The sequence below is a fragment of the Gymnogyps californianus genome, chromosome 2, assembly GCF_018139145.2.
Source record: "Gymnogyps californianus isolate 813 chromosome 2, ASM1813914v2, whole genome shotgun sequence".
In the NCBI taxonomy this organism is placed as follows: Eukaryota; Metazoa; Chordata; class Aves; order Accipitriformes; family Cathartidae; genus Gymnogyps; species Gymnogyps californianus.
The window spans coordinates 53,825,869-53,841,709 of NC_059472.1; the positions used below are offsets into that span (position 1 = coordinate 53,825,869).

The 15,841-nt window shown below is 46.5% G+C and overlaps 1 protein-coding gene across 3 annotated transcripts in view; it reads right to left on the minus strand.

The window, feature by feature from the left end:
* Window positions 1-14,694: 14,694 nt before the first annotated feature.
* The window catches only part of DLGAP1 (DLG associated protein 1), a 340,676-nt gene continuing 339,529 nt past the window's right edge, over window positions 14,695-15,841 (minus strand). For all 3 annotated transcript variants that reach the window (XM_050890759.1, XM_050890760.1, XM_050890761.1), the window contains one exon: window positions 14,695-15,572. In XM_050890759.1, the coding sequence (XP_050746716.1) occupies window positions 15,363-15,572 (210 nt within the window). In that variant the 3' untranslated portion in view covers window positions 14,695-15,362. The remainder of the gene's footprint in view (window positions 15,573-15,841) is intronic.

Below are 15,841 nucleotides of genomic sequence, written 5' to 3' on the forward strand. Positions count from 1 at the left end.
TTAACTGATGTGTCCTATCTAGTTTCAGCATAAAACTGAGTATTCTTTCCTATCTCAACTTTGCCTCTAGTGTCCTAGCTCCTTTGCAGGAGCAAAATTGTTTCCTGTTGATTGGTGAATAGATTTTAGTGCTTGGCTGGGGGCTTTTGGCCTTTTGACCTCTCCTTTAGAAGCTGTTGATGGAAAAGACAATCTTGATCGTAATTTACCACCAGCTTATAGATTTTACCAGGACACTATATATATATGTATATATATTCTAGTAAGGACACTATATATATATGGTCCTGGTATTTTTATATATATCTGTATATACATATATATATATATAAAAACCAAAAATCACTTGACTGACTGCAGGAAGAATGTGATGTCCTCCAGCTTGCTTTTATGAGTTTGTGTAGCTTGTCTTAGAAATTGTTCTGGATAGCAGACACATAACTGATGGTAAGGATCACAACAGTTTTGTAATTTTCCTGAGTAAGCGTTCAGCTGTTTTGCCAGAGCCTGTAATTTCACTTCCTTTTCTAGCCTGCAATGTTCTGATTGCCTGACCTTGTGCCAAATGTCTTATTTTGTTTTCTTTTGTACTTCTAGTCTCATTCCTTGTTTGAACTCTCCCTCTACCATCTCTCTCCCTGTTTGACTTGAGAGTGCTTACATATCATGCATAGTGCATTTAACTAGGTTAGAGATTATTTTGACTAGTTTTGTACTGTTTTGAAAGTCATCTGATCCTTGCTACCCTGCTAAACTAACCACAACAGCAAATCTTGCTCTGATGCAAACAAATCAACTTCTGTTCATGAGAGAAAGCACATCTTCCCTGTGTAGATAGCTCGGCTTTTTTCTAACTTCTGCTTTCTGTGCTGTGACAGGGGTAATCTGAAGAGAGAAGCAATTAGTGATAAAATCCATCGGGCATTTTCAAAAATGGAGGGATTGTTTTTACTTTCAAGTTGATGGCGTTTCTGATTGCAGCACGCAGTCCTGGCTCTGCTGCCACAGGCCTTCCCCAGGTGAGGTGTGAAGCAGACATTCCTCTGCCAGCCTCGACTGAAAGGTTAGTTCAGGTTATCGTATTAAAAGCTACTTAGGCAGTTGCTGCTGTAACTCATTCTTCATGTTAAATTCAGCTGGCTTGTGTTCAGCCAAGGTATTTCCAGTGATGTGCTGCCAACTTTCTCCAAGGGCTTCCTGAAAAGTCTTTCTTCCTTAGCTGGTGATACATGGAAAAAACCTCCTGTAAATATCTCCTTTTAGTGTATAGATTTACATCTGAAAAGCACATAGTGTCTGTTGTAAAGCTACCAGTCCCACTACCTCCCTTCCTCTACCAAACCAGGCCTCCTTGACCCCCTGCTCCCTCCGTCCTGCCACAAGCAGCTTCAGCCAGCTTCATCTTGCATGCTGGGACTTGTCACCGTATCACCTGCCCTGGCCCTGGGGGCTGTCCCTGACTTTCTGGAGGCTGCTCAAATGTAGGCGGCCTCCTTCATTGCTTGGTCGGGAAAAAAATAGATGTGCTCTGGGTCTTTGAGAGATAGCTGGTCTTATTTCTCACCTACTGTGTCTATGACACCTTGGGCAGGGGGGAATGTCCCAGTCACCCTCTGAAAGGAGAGTGGCATCCCCTACCGTCTCTTTGGACCGTAGGAGGAGAGGTGGTGGGAACGCGGGCACACAGGTCTCTCTGTGGGAGAGTTCCCACTCAGTCTGGCAACACCTTATTCCTTCACCTGGATGTGATCATGGGAGCAGTGGAAGCGGTGCAGGTCCCCAGGCCAGAAGAGTGCTGGTGGTCTCAGGGAGGGCAGTACGCGAAGCCTGGCTGGGGAGTGTGGCAACAGCCAGCACCAGTACCTGAGCTTCCTCTGATGTGGCAACTTGAATTTAAACAAGCAGCACACATGGAGGTTTGGGGGGTGGCACCATTTTCCCTCCTATTTACACTGATAAGCAACAGGTATTTCCACTGTGAGAAATTTTGTTTCCTTTCCTTTCAAATGCAGTGGTACAGAGGCTCAGGTTTCCTTCCACAGGGTTGGAGGAGAGGAGCGAGGAGGCGAGCGCTGACCAGCTGATGCCCACATTAGCCAGACTCTCCCCGTCTGGCAGAAGTGACTCATCGGCGGCGTGACCCTGCCGCTCTGTGATGCTCGTTGAGCTCAGTGGGAGTTTGACTTCGGATCCTCTACTTCCCTGAAGATTTGCCTGTAATCCTTGCCTTACCCCAGCCCTCTTCCGCATTTGCTAGCTGGTCTGGGCTGAAGCGGGCTGCCCCGGACGCCATCCCCAGTGCCTGCGGGCTCCCTTGGCAGGGTGCGGGGAGCTGCCGTTGCGCAGAGCTGGAGCTGCTCCCTCCACCTGGGGCTAATTACGTGCCGCTTCCTATCCAGCTGCCAGGGGCCTGGATGGAGAGCAGGGAAATCGTACGCGAGGCGCTTGTGAAAGCCGTAGCCCGGCCCTCGGTGCCTCGGCCCTTTCTGCCATTGAAGGAAGAGCTGGCTGAGCGTCCGTCCGTGTGGGATGCGCTTCCTGCCCTAGGAAATCCCCTGCTGCGAGGCAGCCCGGGAGACCCACCTTGGGGATTTTAAACTGCGGCCGGCATCAGCGCTGGCTGAGTACAGGGCGAGAGCTACGGGTTTTGAGAAAGCCCTAATAAACCTTTCGGTTATGCGTAAGAAAAAATAAATAATCCTTCCCGCTCCTCAGCAATGTGGTTTGCCTAAACTTACTTCCCTGGGATACATCAGAGTTTGATCTTTAAGAAATGATATCTAAAAAGCCCATGTGTAAAAACTTAACTGTTCCAGCGATAGGATCATAATCTGCCTTTGATCCCGTAAATTGTTGAACCACAACTCTATCTGTTGCCCAAGGACTGCAGGAAATGTACACAGGTTTATGCAAATTTCTAGGAGAGGGAATGTTTTGCAGGGCAGGGAGGCGGGGGAAGATGGCTCTTGCTGCCACTCTCAGTTTCTGGATTGCAGCTGAATAGTTTGGCAGTCCTGACGCTCTCCTGTGTCACCCTGCTGCCAGTTCCCACGGCTTCTACCCCTCACTGCTCGCTGTGCAGTTGTGCAAGGCTGGAGCGGCGAGATTTTTCAGAGCTCTTCTCATGTACGCCGGTGGCATTTACAAGCAGAGTCTGCGAACTTGGTCCTTTGGCTGCGTTTTTCTCCATACAGCCACAGTGATGTTCATGTTTTGCCTCTAAATCCCCATGACTTCTGCCGGTTGGGGGATATTTGCATGGGGGTGGGTGAATCTGACGGTATGAGACAAAACAATTTCTTTGGGAACCTTGAGGGGAGCCAAGACTGCACCGGAGCCCAACCAAGGCAGGACACAGCAACAACACAGCGTGGTCACAGCCCGCAGCTGGGGAGCTGTCAGGCAGGACTTTAATTTTGTGTTAAATGTTAATTTTCCTCTTTCCCAGACTTGTAAAAATACTCAAACCCTTGTAAAGAGGCAGGTTGGGTGTAGCGTGGGAGTACATGCATCACCACATTTGAAACAACTGTGCTTTACATCCTAACCCTGGCTCAGGGTAGCAGATCCTGCTAAAAAATAAAAATAGAGATCCCTTGATCCCTTCTCCATTCTTTCTTTTTTCTTCTCTTTTTTTTTTTTTTTTTTTGGTATGTAAGCCAAGTGACATGATACTGGACTTTGGTACTTCACCTGATTTATTTTAATTTGCATGTTGAAGAAAGCTGTCGAAAGGGCAGGATGAGCCCTCCATCGCCCAGCCACCCTGGCAGGACTCCCATGGCAGCTGTGCCGCGGTCCCGTGCCATGCCAGGGGAGGCTGTGCTGCCTCCAGAGCACGGCCTGGCATTTTTCATAAGCCGTGTGTGCCGCGCAGGTACAGGGCTGCGCGCACCAGAATGTGGGGCAGCGCTGCCTCAGCTGGGCACGAGTTTGTTTTGCTGTTTCTGTTTGGGTTTTTCACCTCGGTGATAATTCTTACCCAATGTGCGATCTCTGCTCTGTGTACTTTACTACTCCTTGTGATAATCAAAATCTGGCCCTGAACTTTTTCACTACAAAGGAAACAAGAACTTTGCCCCGTCGGCTGTTCACAGGGCATCCGGCGATGCCGCAGCCTTTTCTCACGTGCAAAAAAAACCAAAATCTGTGGAAATCAAGGTTATGCTGATGGCAGAACGCTTACTGTTTTTTTACCGGTGTGAGCGGAGATCAGGTGCTTTGACGTGACCTGAGATTTCTGGTGTCAGCCTCCTCTTAAAAAAGAGAAGGCACCCAACCAGTTGGTGGAAACAAACCTATAAACGCCAGAATCGCCAATAATGCACTGTATACGGCTCAAAGTGCAACCTGTGATGGGCAGGTGCTGAAACATTAACCAGACCTTGGGACACCGTCTGTAGTTGCCGCTCGGTGCCCACGCCATTGCTCCCGGGAGCGGGGAAAGAGGGCTGCACTATTATTACTCTGTGCAGAGAAAGGGCACAGCGGTGTTTGCACAGCGCAGACGGAAGTGCTGGCGGCGGCCCCGAGGCGTTGTGTGTACGGCGGTGGGGGCAGCAATAAAAAGGTACGAGCTTCCCTGTGCGGGGAAGAGGGAGAGGCCGAGAGCTGAAATCTCAGTTTCCGTCTCTTGTTGAAGTGCTCTGGCAAGCAACGCAGTGGCGACGGTGGCGTGAGGCCATCCTTCCATGTGCACTCCCATGTTTGCAGGTATAACCTGCCTGCGGGTGAAACCCCTGACTCTAAGCCTCCCCCTGCCCCCAAATGAGGTAAGGCTTGGGGGAAGAACAAATATCATTTATGAAATCAAAGACTGTAATGGCAGGGGAAAAGGGGAATGCTAGAGATGCTTCTGGGCCCACACCTCACATGGTTTGGATCTGGGTAGTGTTTTGGTGTTGTTTTTTTTATTTTTAACACTGGTGAGCTGTCCTGGAGATCAGGCGAGGAGATACGAAGAGCCAGAAAGCATTTCTGGGCGCGCGAGTGTTGTAATCACATTACTGCTCCCTGAGCTCAGCTGACACAGGAGACTGGTAAACATCTCCCACTGCCCGGGTAGGTGACAGTACATAAATCTTCAGAGCACCCTGAGGAATAACAAATCTTTTGCAACTTTGCGTTTGAACTCTGAAGGAGTTGTGCATGCGTGACGGATGGCGGCAGCGCCTGGCCGTACTCCAAGGGGCAGCGCAGCTCCTGACTCCCTTGCAGAGGTTTTATCCTCACCTGGAGAAAGGGCATAGCCAAGCTGTGCGCCAGTGCCGACGCTCGCAGCTGTAGAAACTGTCATTTCCTTTCCAAACACCGGCACCCTCAGCAAGGCACTTGCAGCCGCCCTGCACACTTGGCCTCGGGCCAAAAGCCATTCCTATAGCATCTGCTCGTACTATATACATGTGTAATGTTAACTTACCTGATTCCCGCTTTGGGTTTCTCCACAACCACTACCACATATCCGTGTCTTATCAGTGTTGTGGCTTTGGGAGCAGCCTCTTCCATTAAGGCTTAGAGTGAGTTTACCTGACAGCGTGTCCCAGTCCAGGAGCAGCAAAGCGATGCCTTGCCCTGCTCTTGCTGAATCATTGTTACCTGGCAAGGGTTTGGGAACCGTGAGGTCACTTTTTATTGTAGAATATTACAGCTGCAGAAAAAGTATTGAATTTTTGGGTTTATATCAAAAGACTAATTCTTGGTCAGGATGATAAAGTCTTTAGGTATAGGACTTCGCCTTCACAGGTCTTTGTAGAGTAATTGCTCTCCTAGTAGTGGCAAAAGAAAGGACATGCTCATATATGACGCTTTAAATCATGCAATTCATTCCCAAAGACAAATAACAAAATCGTAGTAGAGAGCTCTGGTGCAGGGCTCCTTCTTGGATTGTAAACACTGCAAGACAGGAACCGTCAATATTTGCACAGTGTTCAGCCCAGCACAGCGCAGCTTCTCTAGTTGGGGCTTTGGAGGCACGCTAATAGGAATATTAAATCACGCTGAATCCCTTCTTACAATATTTACAATTTAACAATAACCGTGCACATGTGTGCCCAATACTGTGGATTGTGACCGTGCAGCACCGCACCAGAAAACCTGCGATGAGGCCAAGTGTTGCGATACGGCCCCCCCCTCTTCCCCCTGCTTAGCACGCGTGCGCCGCGGTGGCTGGGACCCTTTCAGGTGCTGTCAATATTCATCAGAAGCAACTTCTTAGAAGGAGCGATGTGAGAGTAAGTGTGTTGCTGTGTGAGCTGTCACCAGATATGCCAAGGACTGTGGATTGAAAAGGCGGGGGGGGGGAAGCATTAAAAATACCATTGCCATGTTGCCCTCTGGGCTTACACAAATGTGACACAGAGAAGAATTACACTTTTGCAGTTTCATGTTTCCATGACCTTTTGAGAGAGGAAGAAAAAAACGGATCCAACTTCTGCTCCCAGTTATAATGCTGAAAGTCCACAGCAAATATAGTACACTGGCTCCTGAGGTGTGAGAGCAGAATTTCATGTTGTCTACAGAAAAATGAGAGAGAGAGAGAGCTGAGGTGTAAAGATATTTGAACAAAAGCTGGATGAGTTGAATGCTAAACCTCTCTCCCAGGTGAGTGTACTTATTGGTGTTTAAGGAGATTTGTCCACTCTGCTCTGGTGGGATTTCTGACTTGGCATCAGTGCAAGGTAAAGCAGAAAACACGTGGCTCCTACAGCACAATGTCCTCTTACTGTATGAGTGAGGGACGCGTCATGAGGGGAAGTTCCCACACAGCGGCACCTCAGCTGACAGACCCTGGCAGTGGCGGCTATGGCTAACGCATGTGGCAGAGATGCTGCGACAGCAGCCGCATCGCGCTCGCTTGACACTTGGGAAAGCCTTGGACCATTAGCATTAAGCTCACATGTGCTACTTGACATGAAAACATTTCCACTTAAAAATCGTTTTAGAATATTGTTATATTGGCTCATGCAACTGTTGACAAACAAAATCTGCTTGGATTACACTTTAATGACAAACTCTGCGTGCTTCAACAGGTTTTCTTTGTTTTGGCTTGGTTTCCTGGTTTTATTCCCCGCCTTCTACAAAGAAATATTTTAGCTCAGAGAGGACAAATACGGGGGGTGAGCTGCTTCCTACCTGAAATCTCAGCATTGCCTGGGAGAAGCTGATCAACACGAATCTTCGCAATGAATGTGGCACTGCAGAGAAGTAGCTTTTTTCCCCTTTTGTATACAAGCACAAGGCTATTAAGCAAAGGACGAGAAACGCGTGGAGTACACCACAGTTTGCTAACGTATGGCTGGGTTCCCAGGTCCATGTGCATTCTTGCAGACAGGCTGCAGTTGTCATGATGCTATTGCCAGGAAAGATGTAAACAAAAGGAAACCTCTCATTGTCAGTTGAAGCATTAGGTTAGTAATACAAAAGAGTACTTCACAGAGTCTTTCAGATTGATACACGCTATCTATTTATCACAGATGCTATTTGCTTTATGTAGTCATACAGCTTCATTGACATAAGTCACCGGTTTTTACATTTTTTTAAATCACAGCAGTATTTACTGTGATGAGTCAGGGCAGTGAGCAAGGCCATAGGATCCACTCGCATAAGACCATGACTTAAAATTCAAGTGTTTTAAGCATAGCTCTTCTGGGTTCACTCGGAGATTGACAAACGGACATGTTCCTAATGAAGCTGCTAAAGGTTCATCTTTATGCCTCGGCTAAATTTCACAGCTGGCAATTAGCCTGGGGTGAAGTCTCCTTTCTCTTCCAACACTGCAAATGCAACTGTGTAACTTCACTAAAAATGAAACACTGGTGTTTATGCTGGATTAAAACAGTTGCTAGCGAGATGAAAACAAGACTCACCCTTTCAATCTCTTCTTTCCCACCATGAAGGCTTACTTCACGGAAGTAGCAGCCATGAACTGACCTGGGTTACTTTTGGGTTACGTTATTTGTGTTAAATCCACGCCACGTTCCCCTAGAGTTGGCGTCATTTCAGTAGCGCGTGACAAAGCCTTGCCCCACGCGAGCCCCAGTGTTGCCCAGGGACTTGCATCTCCCCTGCCCTCAGCTGGGGGCCCAGAGGCTCCTTGAGGGCATGATGCTGCCCCGGCACATCATGTAAATTGTGGTTATGGTGCCACTGATGCACTGGGAAGGGATTTCAGATATTTAGAGACTACTTAACGAAACGTTGCTCCAAGAAGGGAAGGAATCTCCCCCTTCAGCTGTCGCTACAGATTGTGACAGCAAACGCTTTGGTCACGGATGAACTCGTTGCAGCTTTAACGGTGGTATCCAGGCTCTTCTGCCAAGTCCCTCTCCTTCTTCCTGGTTTCCTCCTTCCCTAGGGCCACTCGTGGCACTCCCTGGCTCTCGGTACCATGGCCCATGCTCTCAGTGCTCATTTCGCCCCAGTACCACAGCACGGCAGAATGCCATCGCAGTTTTGGTGCATCATCTGTGAGCTGCCTGACCGGTACCAGTTTTTTCCCTTTCACTGTCAATTATTGTGTGGAGACATGAGGAATGACACACGCTGAAGTGCATCAGTTATGTCCGTTTCCCCCCCTTAGGCCTAGCATAGCCATGATTTGCCAGAACTATCTACAAATTGAAGAAGTTTCAGTATTGTTTTTTTTTCAGGCAGTAGGAAAGTTTTCTTCCCAAGACTGGCAAAATGACTGGAGCACAGTGAGTTCTTCTGACAAATTCTTATTCCAAAAACAAAGAAAAGAGAACATGCTATAAGATGACAAATAACATAGCCCAACTCATGCAATGCATTAACATCTCAGTGCTACGTATTTTGTGGAGCACACACAACAAAAGCAGGGATGATCACAGTTCTGGCTCAAGGACTGCAGCAATCCATCGCTGAACATATGCTCACGAAGTGATTCCAGATTGCAATTCTGAGCACCAATAGCCAGTACAATGGGAAAAAACAAGCCATACTATTTTAAGGACATGACTTCGATAATTCTGTAGTTAAAAGCCAGGGATAAGTGATAGGCTGGACACTCCCACTGGGGAAATAGGTTAGTTACATCGGAATGGGTTACCTTTTACTACTTAACATCTCGGGTCCCTAGTTACCATCTCCAAACTAAGATGTTTGCCTCAGCACACAGTTGTTTACACAAGTGACTTACCTCGGTGAGACATTTGATACCATGAAACATCCGTCACACTCTGTCCTACTGCTTTTCTTTAACTCCGGCAAGGCCCATCCCTTTGCCTGAACCTTTCACAGCTTTGAAATGGGGCAGAGCGGCGGCGGTGCAGCTCGGGGGCCATGCAGCCTTTGCCTTCTCCGGGGCTCTGCAGTGCTCCAGTATTTCTCCTCTTTGAATAGAGCTGGCAAAATCCATAATTGCTTCCATTCTGCTTGGCTAAAAACGAGGAAAAGCCCGGCACCCCGCCACGGAGATTGTTCCGTGCAAGTTGATACGATGAAGGCCTCTGCACCAGGAGTCACCCATAATAGGTGGTGGCAATGTCACAGCTCAGCTTGTTTTTTAATATATCTCTTTTTTTTTCTCCTTTGATATGTTGGTTTTTTCCCCCTGGTTGGAGCACAACCGGGGAGGTGATGACTTACCTGCCACAGCTCGGTAGATCACAATCTGGAACTGGCAGAGTGTTAACACAATGCCCCAGCAGAGCTTTTCTGTCTCTAATTTCTATGATTCTGTTGTTACCGGATCAGCGAAGAGAACCATGAAAAACACAATTACCAGGAAGCCCTGTTCCTTTCCTCGTCCCTTTGTCTTGCTGCGGATCGGGCGTGTGACTCACAGAGCAATAGAGGACCCGCTGTATTCGCCCGCGCTACCAAAAAGGATGCTGCCCGCCGATGGGACCCAAGCGTGGGAAAGCCTGACCGCTGGCTGGAAAGGCCAGTCACGTCATGTCTTGCAGCTGGCATCCAAATGCATCCTGATGAATCAAGTGACAGCAGCTACCTTCTCCTGCCACAACAGCAGCCAAGCAGCAGCGCAGAAGAGGGGCTGTAAAAACCTCCCTGCCGCATACAAAAGCATGGGGAAGGGAAGATGGTTGTGAATGAGCTTGCCGTGGCAGGATGGCAATTTTTTTTAGGTCATTGGCATAGCATCAGACTAAAGGGAAAGGGGATGAGTGTGTTTCAACTGTGGGTGCTGGTCCCAGGTTTGCTCAGTGCAAGCCCACCTGTGCATCGCAGGCTGGTGGGGCTGACCCGACCCCGTTACGTGACGCATAGTGGGAAAGGAGAACTTCACTTGTTGACTGCACTCCACATCATGTATAAACCTATGACTCCAACGACAAATGCCAATAGCAGCAGAGCAGCCAATATTTTTATTATTAATTGCTATCAAAAATCTCAGCTCAAAGTCAACACCAACTCTCAACAGATCTGATAGGCGAGCATGCTCCAAACTGACGGTTGAAATGTATTATTTGCCTATTGCGTGCTGAAAAAATAAATGTCTAGCAGGAGAGAACAGACTTTGGCAAACAAACTGACAACAAGCTGTGCTTGTGGGGAAGGCTCATGATTTGATCTGGAAGGGAACATTGAGTATAAATAGGGATAAAGTTTACCTTAAGCATGCATGAAAGGCAGGGCTATGAGCCACGGTTTAGACGTCTTCATTCTTCTGCCAGAGAACAGCTTGAAACATATCTGCTATTTTATGTCCTCTGGTCTGTTCTCATTACAAAAAGATACCAGCCACCTCAGAAAGGTTTTTAAATAATAAAACTATTTTCTTTCCATCCCTGGTGTATCAGTTTATCAGTGACCAACGAGAACATAAATTCCAGCAGATGAAGAGAAATCCCTTCATCTCGGTGGTAATAAACCTTTAAGCAGAAGTTTCCCTGCCTATAGATCCCTAACACAAATCTTTCTGATCTTCCTGGGCTGAGGGTCTAAACGCGGGCAAACGGTACATGGTGCAGCACTGGCACGCTATTCATGTAACTATTAGGCTCTATAGACTGAATCAGAACCCTGTTTAAATGCTGGTATAGCCATGAACAACACCATCCAGGACATATTTCTATGGGATTTGGTGACTGTCTTTATTTCACCTACCGGGAAAAACCCCGTCTGGAAGCAGGATTCCAGTGAAGGGAAAGTCAGCTATCTCTACCAGGGATCTCTTTCGCCCCCCGCGTTTCAGCCACCACCGGAGATAAGCGCAAGATGAAGGGAACCAGCAAGGGGAAAAAGAAACAGGCTGGGGGTTTCTTGCTGCTTCTTTTGAAGCCATGAGTGTAACTCCTGACATCTTCAGCGAGGTTTGGCCGGGCTCCGTGCAGAAGTGCCTTTGAAGATTTTGCTAAGGCTCAAGGCCTTGATCACGGCAACATTTACGCCTGTGAGTAACTCTGTGCAGATGAGCCCTTCCAGGGCGCTCAGCGGGATGCTTCGTATGAGACTTTGCAGGATCGGTCTTAAGCAATGAGTGCTTAAGAGAAACATTCTGCTTGTCGTGCTTTTATCCTTGACCACATCAAATGAAACGCCTTGGCAGTTCTGGGAGAACGAATTTGCATTGAAAACCCACAGCTCTTACAAGCAGTGCATTAATTATTTTATTAATTTGCTCTTTTTACATTATGGGAAACATTCATCTATTTACATTTTCCTGTCCACACACAAACTAGATAGATAATCCTATGGAAACCCAAATCGTTAAGCCATAAAAACACTCTCCTCTGTCTAAAGGCTTTCAAATTTGTGTCTTTTGTTTCAAATCAAAAACATTTTTAAAATCACATTTGGGAATGCAGGTAGGCCAGTGATTTACATTCCAGTTACTTAAAATATGCATTTGACCATTTTCCTTAAAAAAAAAAAACCCAAACCAAAAAACCAATAAATTCACAAAGATACAGTTTAAATTAAAGTGATAGTGCACATCAAAGCATTAAGGGAACACCAATAAATAAACTGAAATATATTACAAATAAATTATTTCTATTTACCTTTTCAAATATTAAAAATCTTTAATCCATTTCTTCATCTTTCTTTACAAAAAGATTATGAGAATTTTATGGAAACATCTGCAAAAAATATAATAAATACTTTTTTTTTTTTAACTTTTGAAGCAGGAGACAAAAACAACCTTTTCTAAAATTTCCCCCAAGAAAAAAAAAAGCAAGAGTTTAGTCCTGAAGTGAAACAGAATATAGACATTTTTAATATAGACTGGGCAGGTTAGACTAAAAACAAATAGTTACAAATTATACTAAAACAGATGATAGAGCAAATATACTAGCATTAGTGTCGGTAAATGAGTCAAGTGGTTAACTAGTGGCATTCTAGGGGCAGAATTATTCTAGTTTATATTTTCTGGTCTTGGCTGTATTTTTTAATATTTTGCTAAAAAACTAAGCAAACATTATAATACCCTCTCCAGCGCCAAATGAACTAATAGGCATTCAGCTAACAATAAATTCATTTAAAATAGATACGAAAAATATTCTATGATATACAAATACAATAATTTGTAATGTACAAGACTAGATAGTCTTAGCTTTTCTGCTTTTTTAGGGAGGAACTTGCTGGATATAAATTTCTGTAGCCACTTGTCAACCAAAGTTTTAACTCATCTTTCATAAAACGTTCACAAAACTAAGTAAGTCTGCGACAGTTGTGAATGTGGACTCTCACCTGGATACTGCTTTGAATATTTCAGTACAAATGAGTTCCAAATAATTAATACTTCCTATGACTATATATGCTCAAAAGTGGCAGTTGGCACTATTACATACTGCAAACACGGTGATGTTTCGTTGCTGCTAGAAGTTAAACGCAGTGTTTCAAAACTAGCAAATACACTGGTATTCAAACGCTTAGAGGGTCAAACCTTTTGAAGCTCCTGTAACACAAAGCACGCTAGGGTTACACTGGATTTCTGATTACTCTAGTTAAAAGTCTTTTATATATTAAATTATTAGCCCTTATCTTGTAAACCACAGCAGTAAATATTTGTGCCCTGTTTATAAAGACATAGCTCAGATATCAATGGCTTTGAGAGGTAGCAAATTCTCTAGTGGTTTTAGTATGCTCTCATGAAAACACTTGGTGTCAGAACCTATTACCTCTCCTATTCTCTTGAATGAAACTAAATTAGCACCTGGCTATGATGTCGTAGGAAAAGAAGCTGTCTGGCATGATCTCGATGAATAGTTTTAGCAAGAGCTTAACTTTTTGATGACGTTTTAAAATGCTTTTTAAGTGCAAGCTGCAGAATTACGCCACCCGTGCAGCGGGATTTTTCACAGGTTGGACCGTCCATACAGGTTTAACAGCTACAGGCACAGCCAGCCAGCGCTGGCGTGCGGCAATGGCTGCACTCTGTGCCCCTCCATGGGGGGGGCTGTCCCTGTGCCTGTTCCCATCGGGAGCAGAAAGCAGCCTGCCTTCCTCTCCCGTGTACCTCTGCCCTGAACAGCCGGGGCAAAGAGAACGCAGGGACCAGCGGAGGGGTCCGGAAAGCATCAGCGGAGGGCTGCGCACACACCGGGGGGCCACACGGTGCTCCTCTGCCCCGGACCAGCCCCGTCATCCACACCGGCTCACGCTAATACTGCTTTCAGCAGCACATGCCAGCTAGGCACGCGTGTGCGCGCGCGCGCACACGCCCACACACACTCACACCCACGCACACAACTTGCTTTCAGCGACACGCCTGACATACGGCTTTCCTAATGTTGGCACAAGAGATTTCGGTAGTGGTGTGGTCAGCATCGTTCCTCGTCCGAGGAGCTGGAGAACAAGCTCCTGCCTCAGCCAGGGGTGGCTGAGGGGGACAGACACGCAGGGGCTGACCTCTCAGGCTCCTCTCCAGCCCTATTGTCTGCCATTTCCCCCCACTATTAATGAGCTACTTGGGATGCATATTTTTCATGATTGCGAAACAATGGCAGAAGCTAGGGTAGGAAGGCTTGTTGTGAAAAAAATTAAGTTCATATTGATCCCACAACTTGTGAAAAATACTTTATTGTTCTTGTTCAAATGGGTATTTTATACTATTAAGAGGAGGCTGAATTAGAAACTTACTCCTAGATATGGACCGTTTGGTGATAAGGAGTCTGAACTGTAGCATACAACCAGCCGTGGATAGAGCAAAGCAAGCCTGGCCTGGAAAAGCATCAGAGGCGCCATGTACAGCAATTTGCCTACAGGTGTCCGTGTGTGGCTTCGTGGACATGTGAGATTGGATGGTCCCACCGAGATTAAGACATCAACAAAACCAAGCTTTTTTTCTTTTTTCTTTTTTTTTTTAACCAATATAATCCATACAATACAATACAAGAGGAATTGACAATACAGTACAATTTTAAAAATTCTTAATACTTGGACAAGAAAATCCTTCTTTTATATTATCTCTTCAACTGTCATTGCTTCTTATCTCCTTCCTTTTCACTCTTTTATTGCCTTTCAAAATAGATTATTTCCCTGGAAGATCGAATTTACAATCTTCTGCTGATTGAAATGTTTAAGTAGTGATTGATGAAATAAAAATGAGGCAGTTTGTGCAGCTGTGAGTGTGCAGGTATCCTTCCACAGGATCTTTTCTATCCCTCGCCATCTCACCTGCGGGATATACTTCCACCTTTTCACCTCCCAGAGCTGGGGTTTTTTTCTCCCCCTTCCCCCCGGCCCCCCCCCTGCCCCAGCCCTCTCCCCTTGTGTGACTCCTTAAATTCAGGTGAGAAGGTGTGATTCAGAGGTTTAGAATAAAGTGCGCCATCTGCTTTAAAAAAAACAGTAATAAAAAGAAGGGAATCCGAGTCATAGCTCCTTTCATCTTTTGTGAGGAAGACGGCAGAGTCCGAAAGGATCACCCTGCATGACTGAAATTTCCAAAGTCCCCTACAGTTTGATATTGCTGTACACTGGGTAACAGACTAGCTTTAGGTCAACTAAAGATCATGAGTAAGTTAAACGGAGTATCTACTGTACAGGTGCGCGGGTGTGTGGAAGTCTGAGCGCTGCGTTTATTTGTTTCAAACAAAAAAAAAAAAAGGATCGTACTCGTTTACATGAGGCAAAGTGGCAGCATCAGTACATGTGACAAAGCATCGTGATGACATGGGCGAACCTTCAGAAAGCAAGGGTGATTAGAGGACATCTCTCGGAGGACCGACAACTACGCCACGGCAGTGGAGTTCACTGGGAGCATCGGGGCGGCTGTGTACAGAGAGAGGGGAGGGGGAGAGGAGGGGAGAGAGAGCGAGAGAGAGAGGAGGAGGAGGAGGTACAAATACTTCGTAGTGACCTTGAGCAGGAGCCTAGAGGGGCAGATTATACATGAGGCTTGTCTTGCCAGAGAGAGTCCTCCCGGTTGGATCCCTTCATAGCCTGGTCTGGGCTTCGGGGATGTATATCTCAATGCTTTCGGCGCTCTCGGTAGCTGAGTTCTGGCGGACCGATGCAGCGCGCTTGGCAGCCATCAGCCGTTTCCGGGCCTCTTGACGCTGCGAGCTTTCCAGAGAGCGTTCTCGTATGAGTGGCACCTGACCTTTCGATGGCTTCTTTGGCACTGGAGGAGGGACCCTTCTCTCCTGATCAAAGCAGAAGGTTAATGGCATTATACAGCTTCTCAGGGAAAGGCGGGAAAAACTAGGATATGTCAGTAGTTAGAACACACATTTTACCTAAGGTTTGTTAGCTCTTATCTGCCTTTCTGTCTTCAGTGAACTGGCTTTTGTGCTCAAGGGTTCATAAACATAGGGCAAGGGCAAAGGGGAGGGGAGGGCCGGCCGCAGAGCTACTTCTCCTCGGGGACGGTGCGTTAAACGCCCGGCGCTGCCAGGGCCGAGGCCCCCACCGC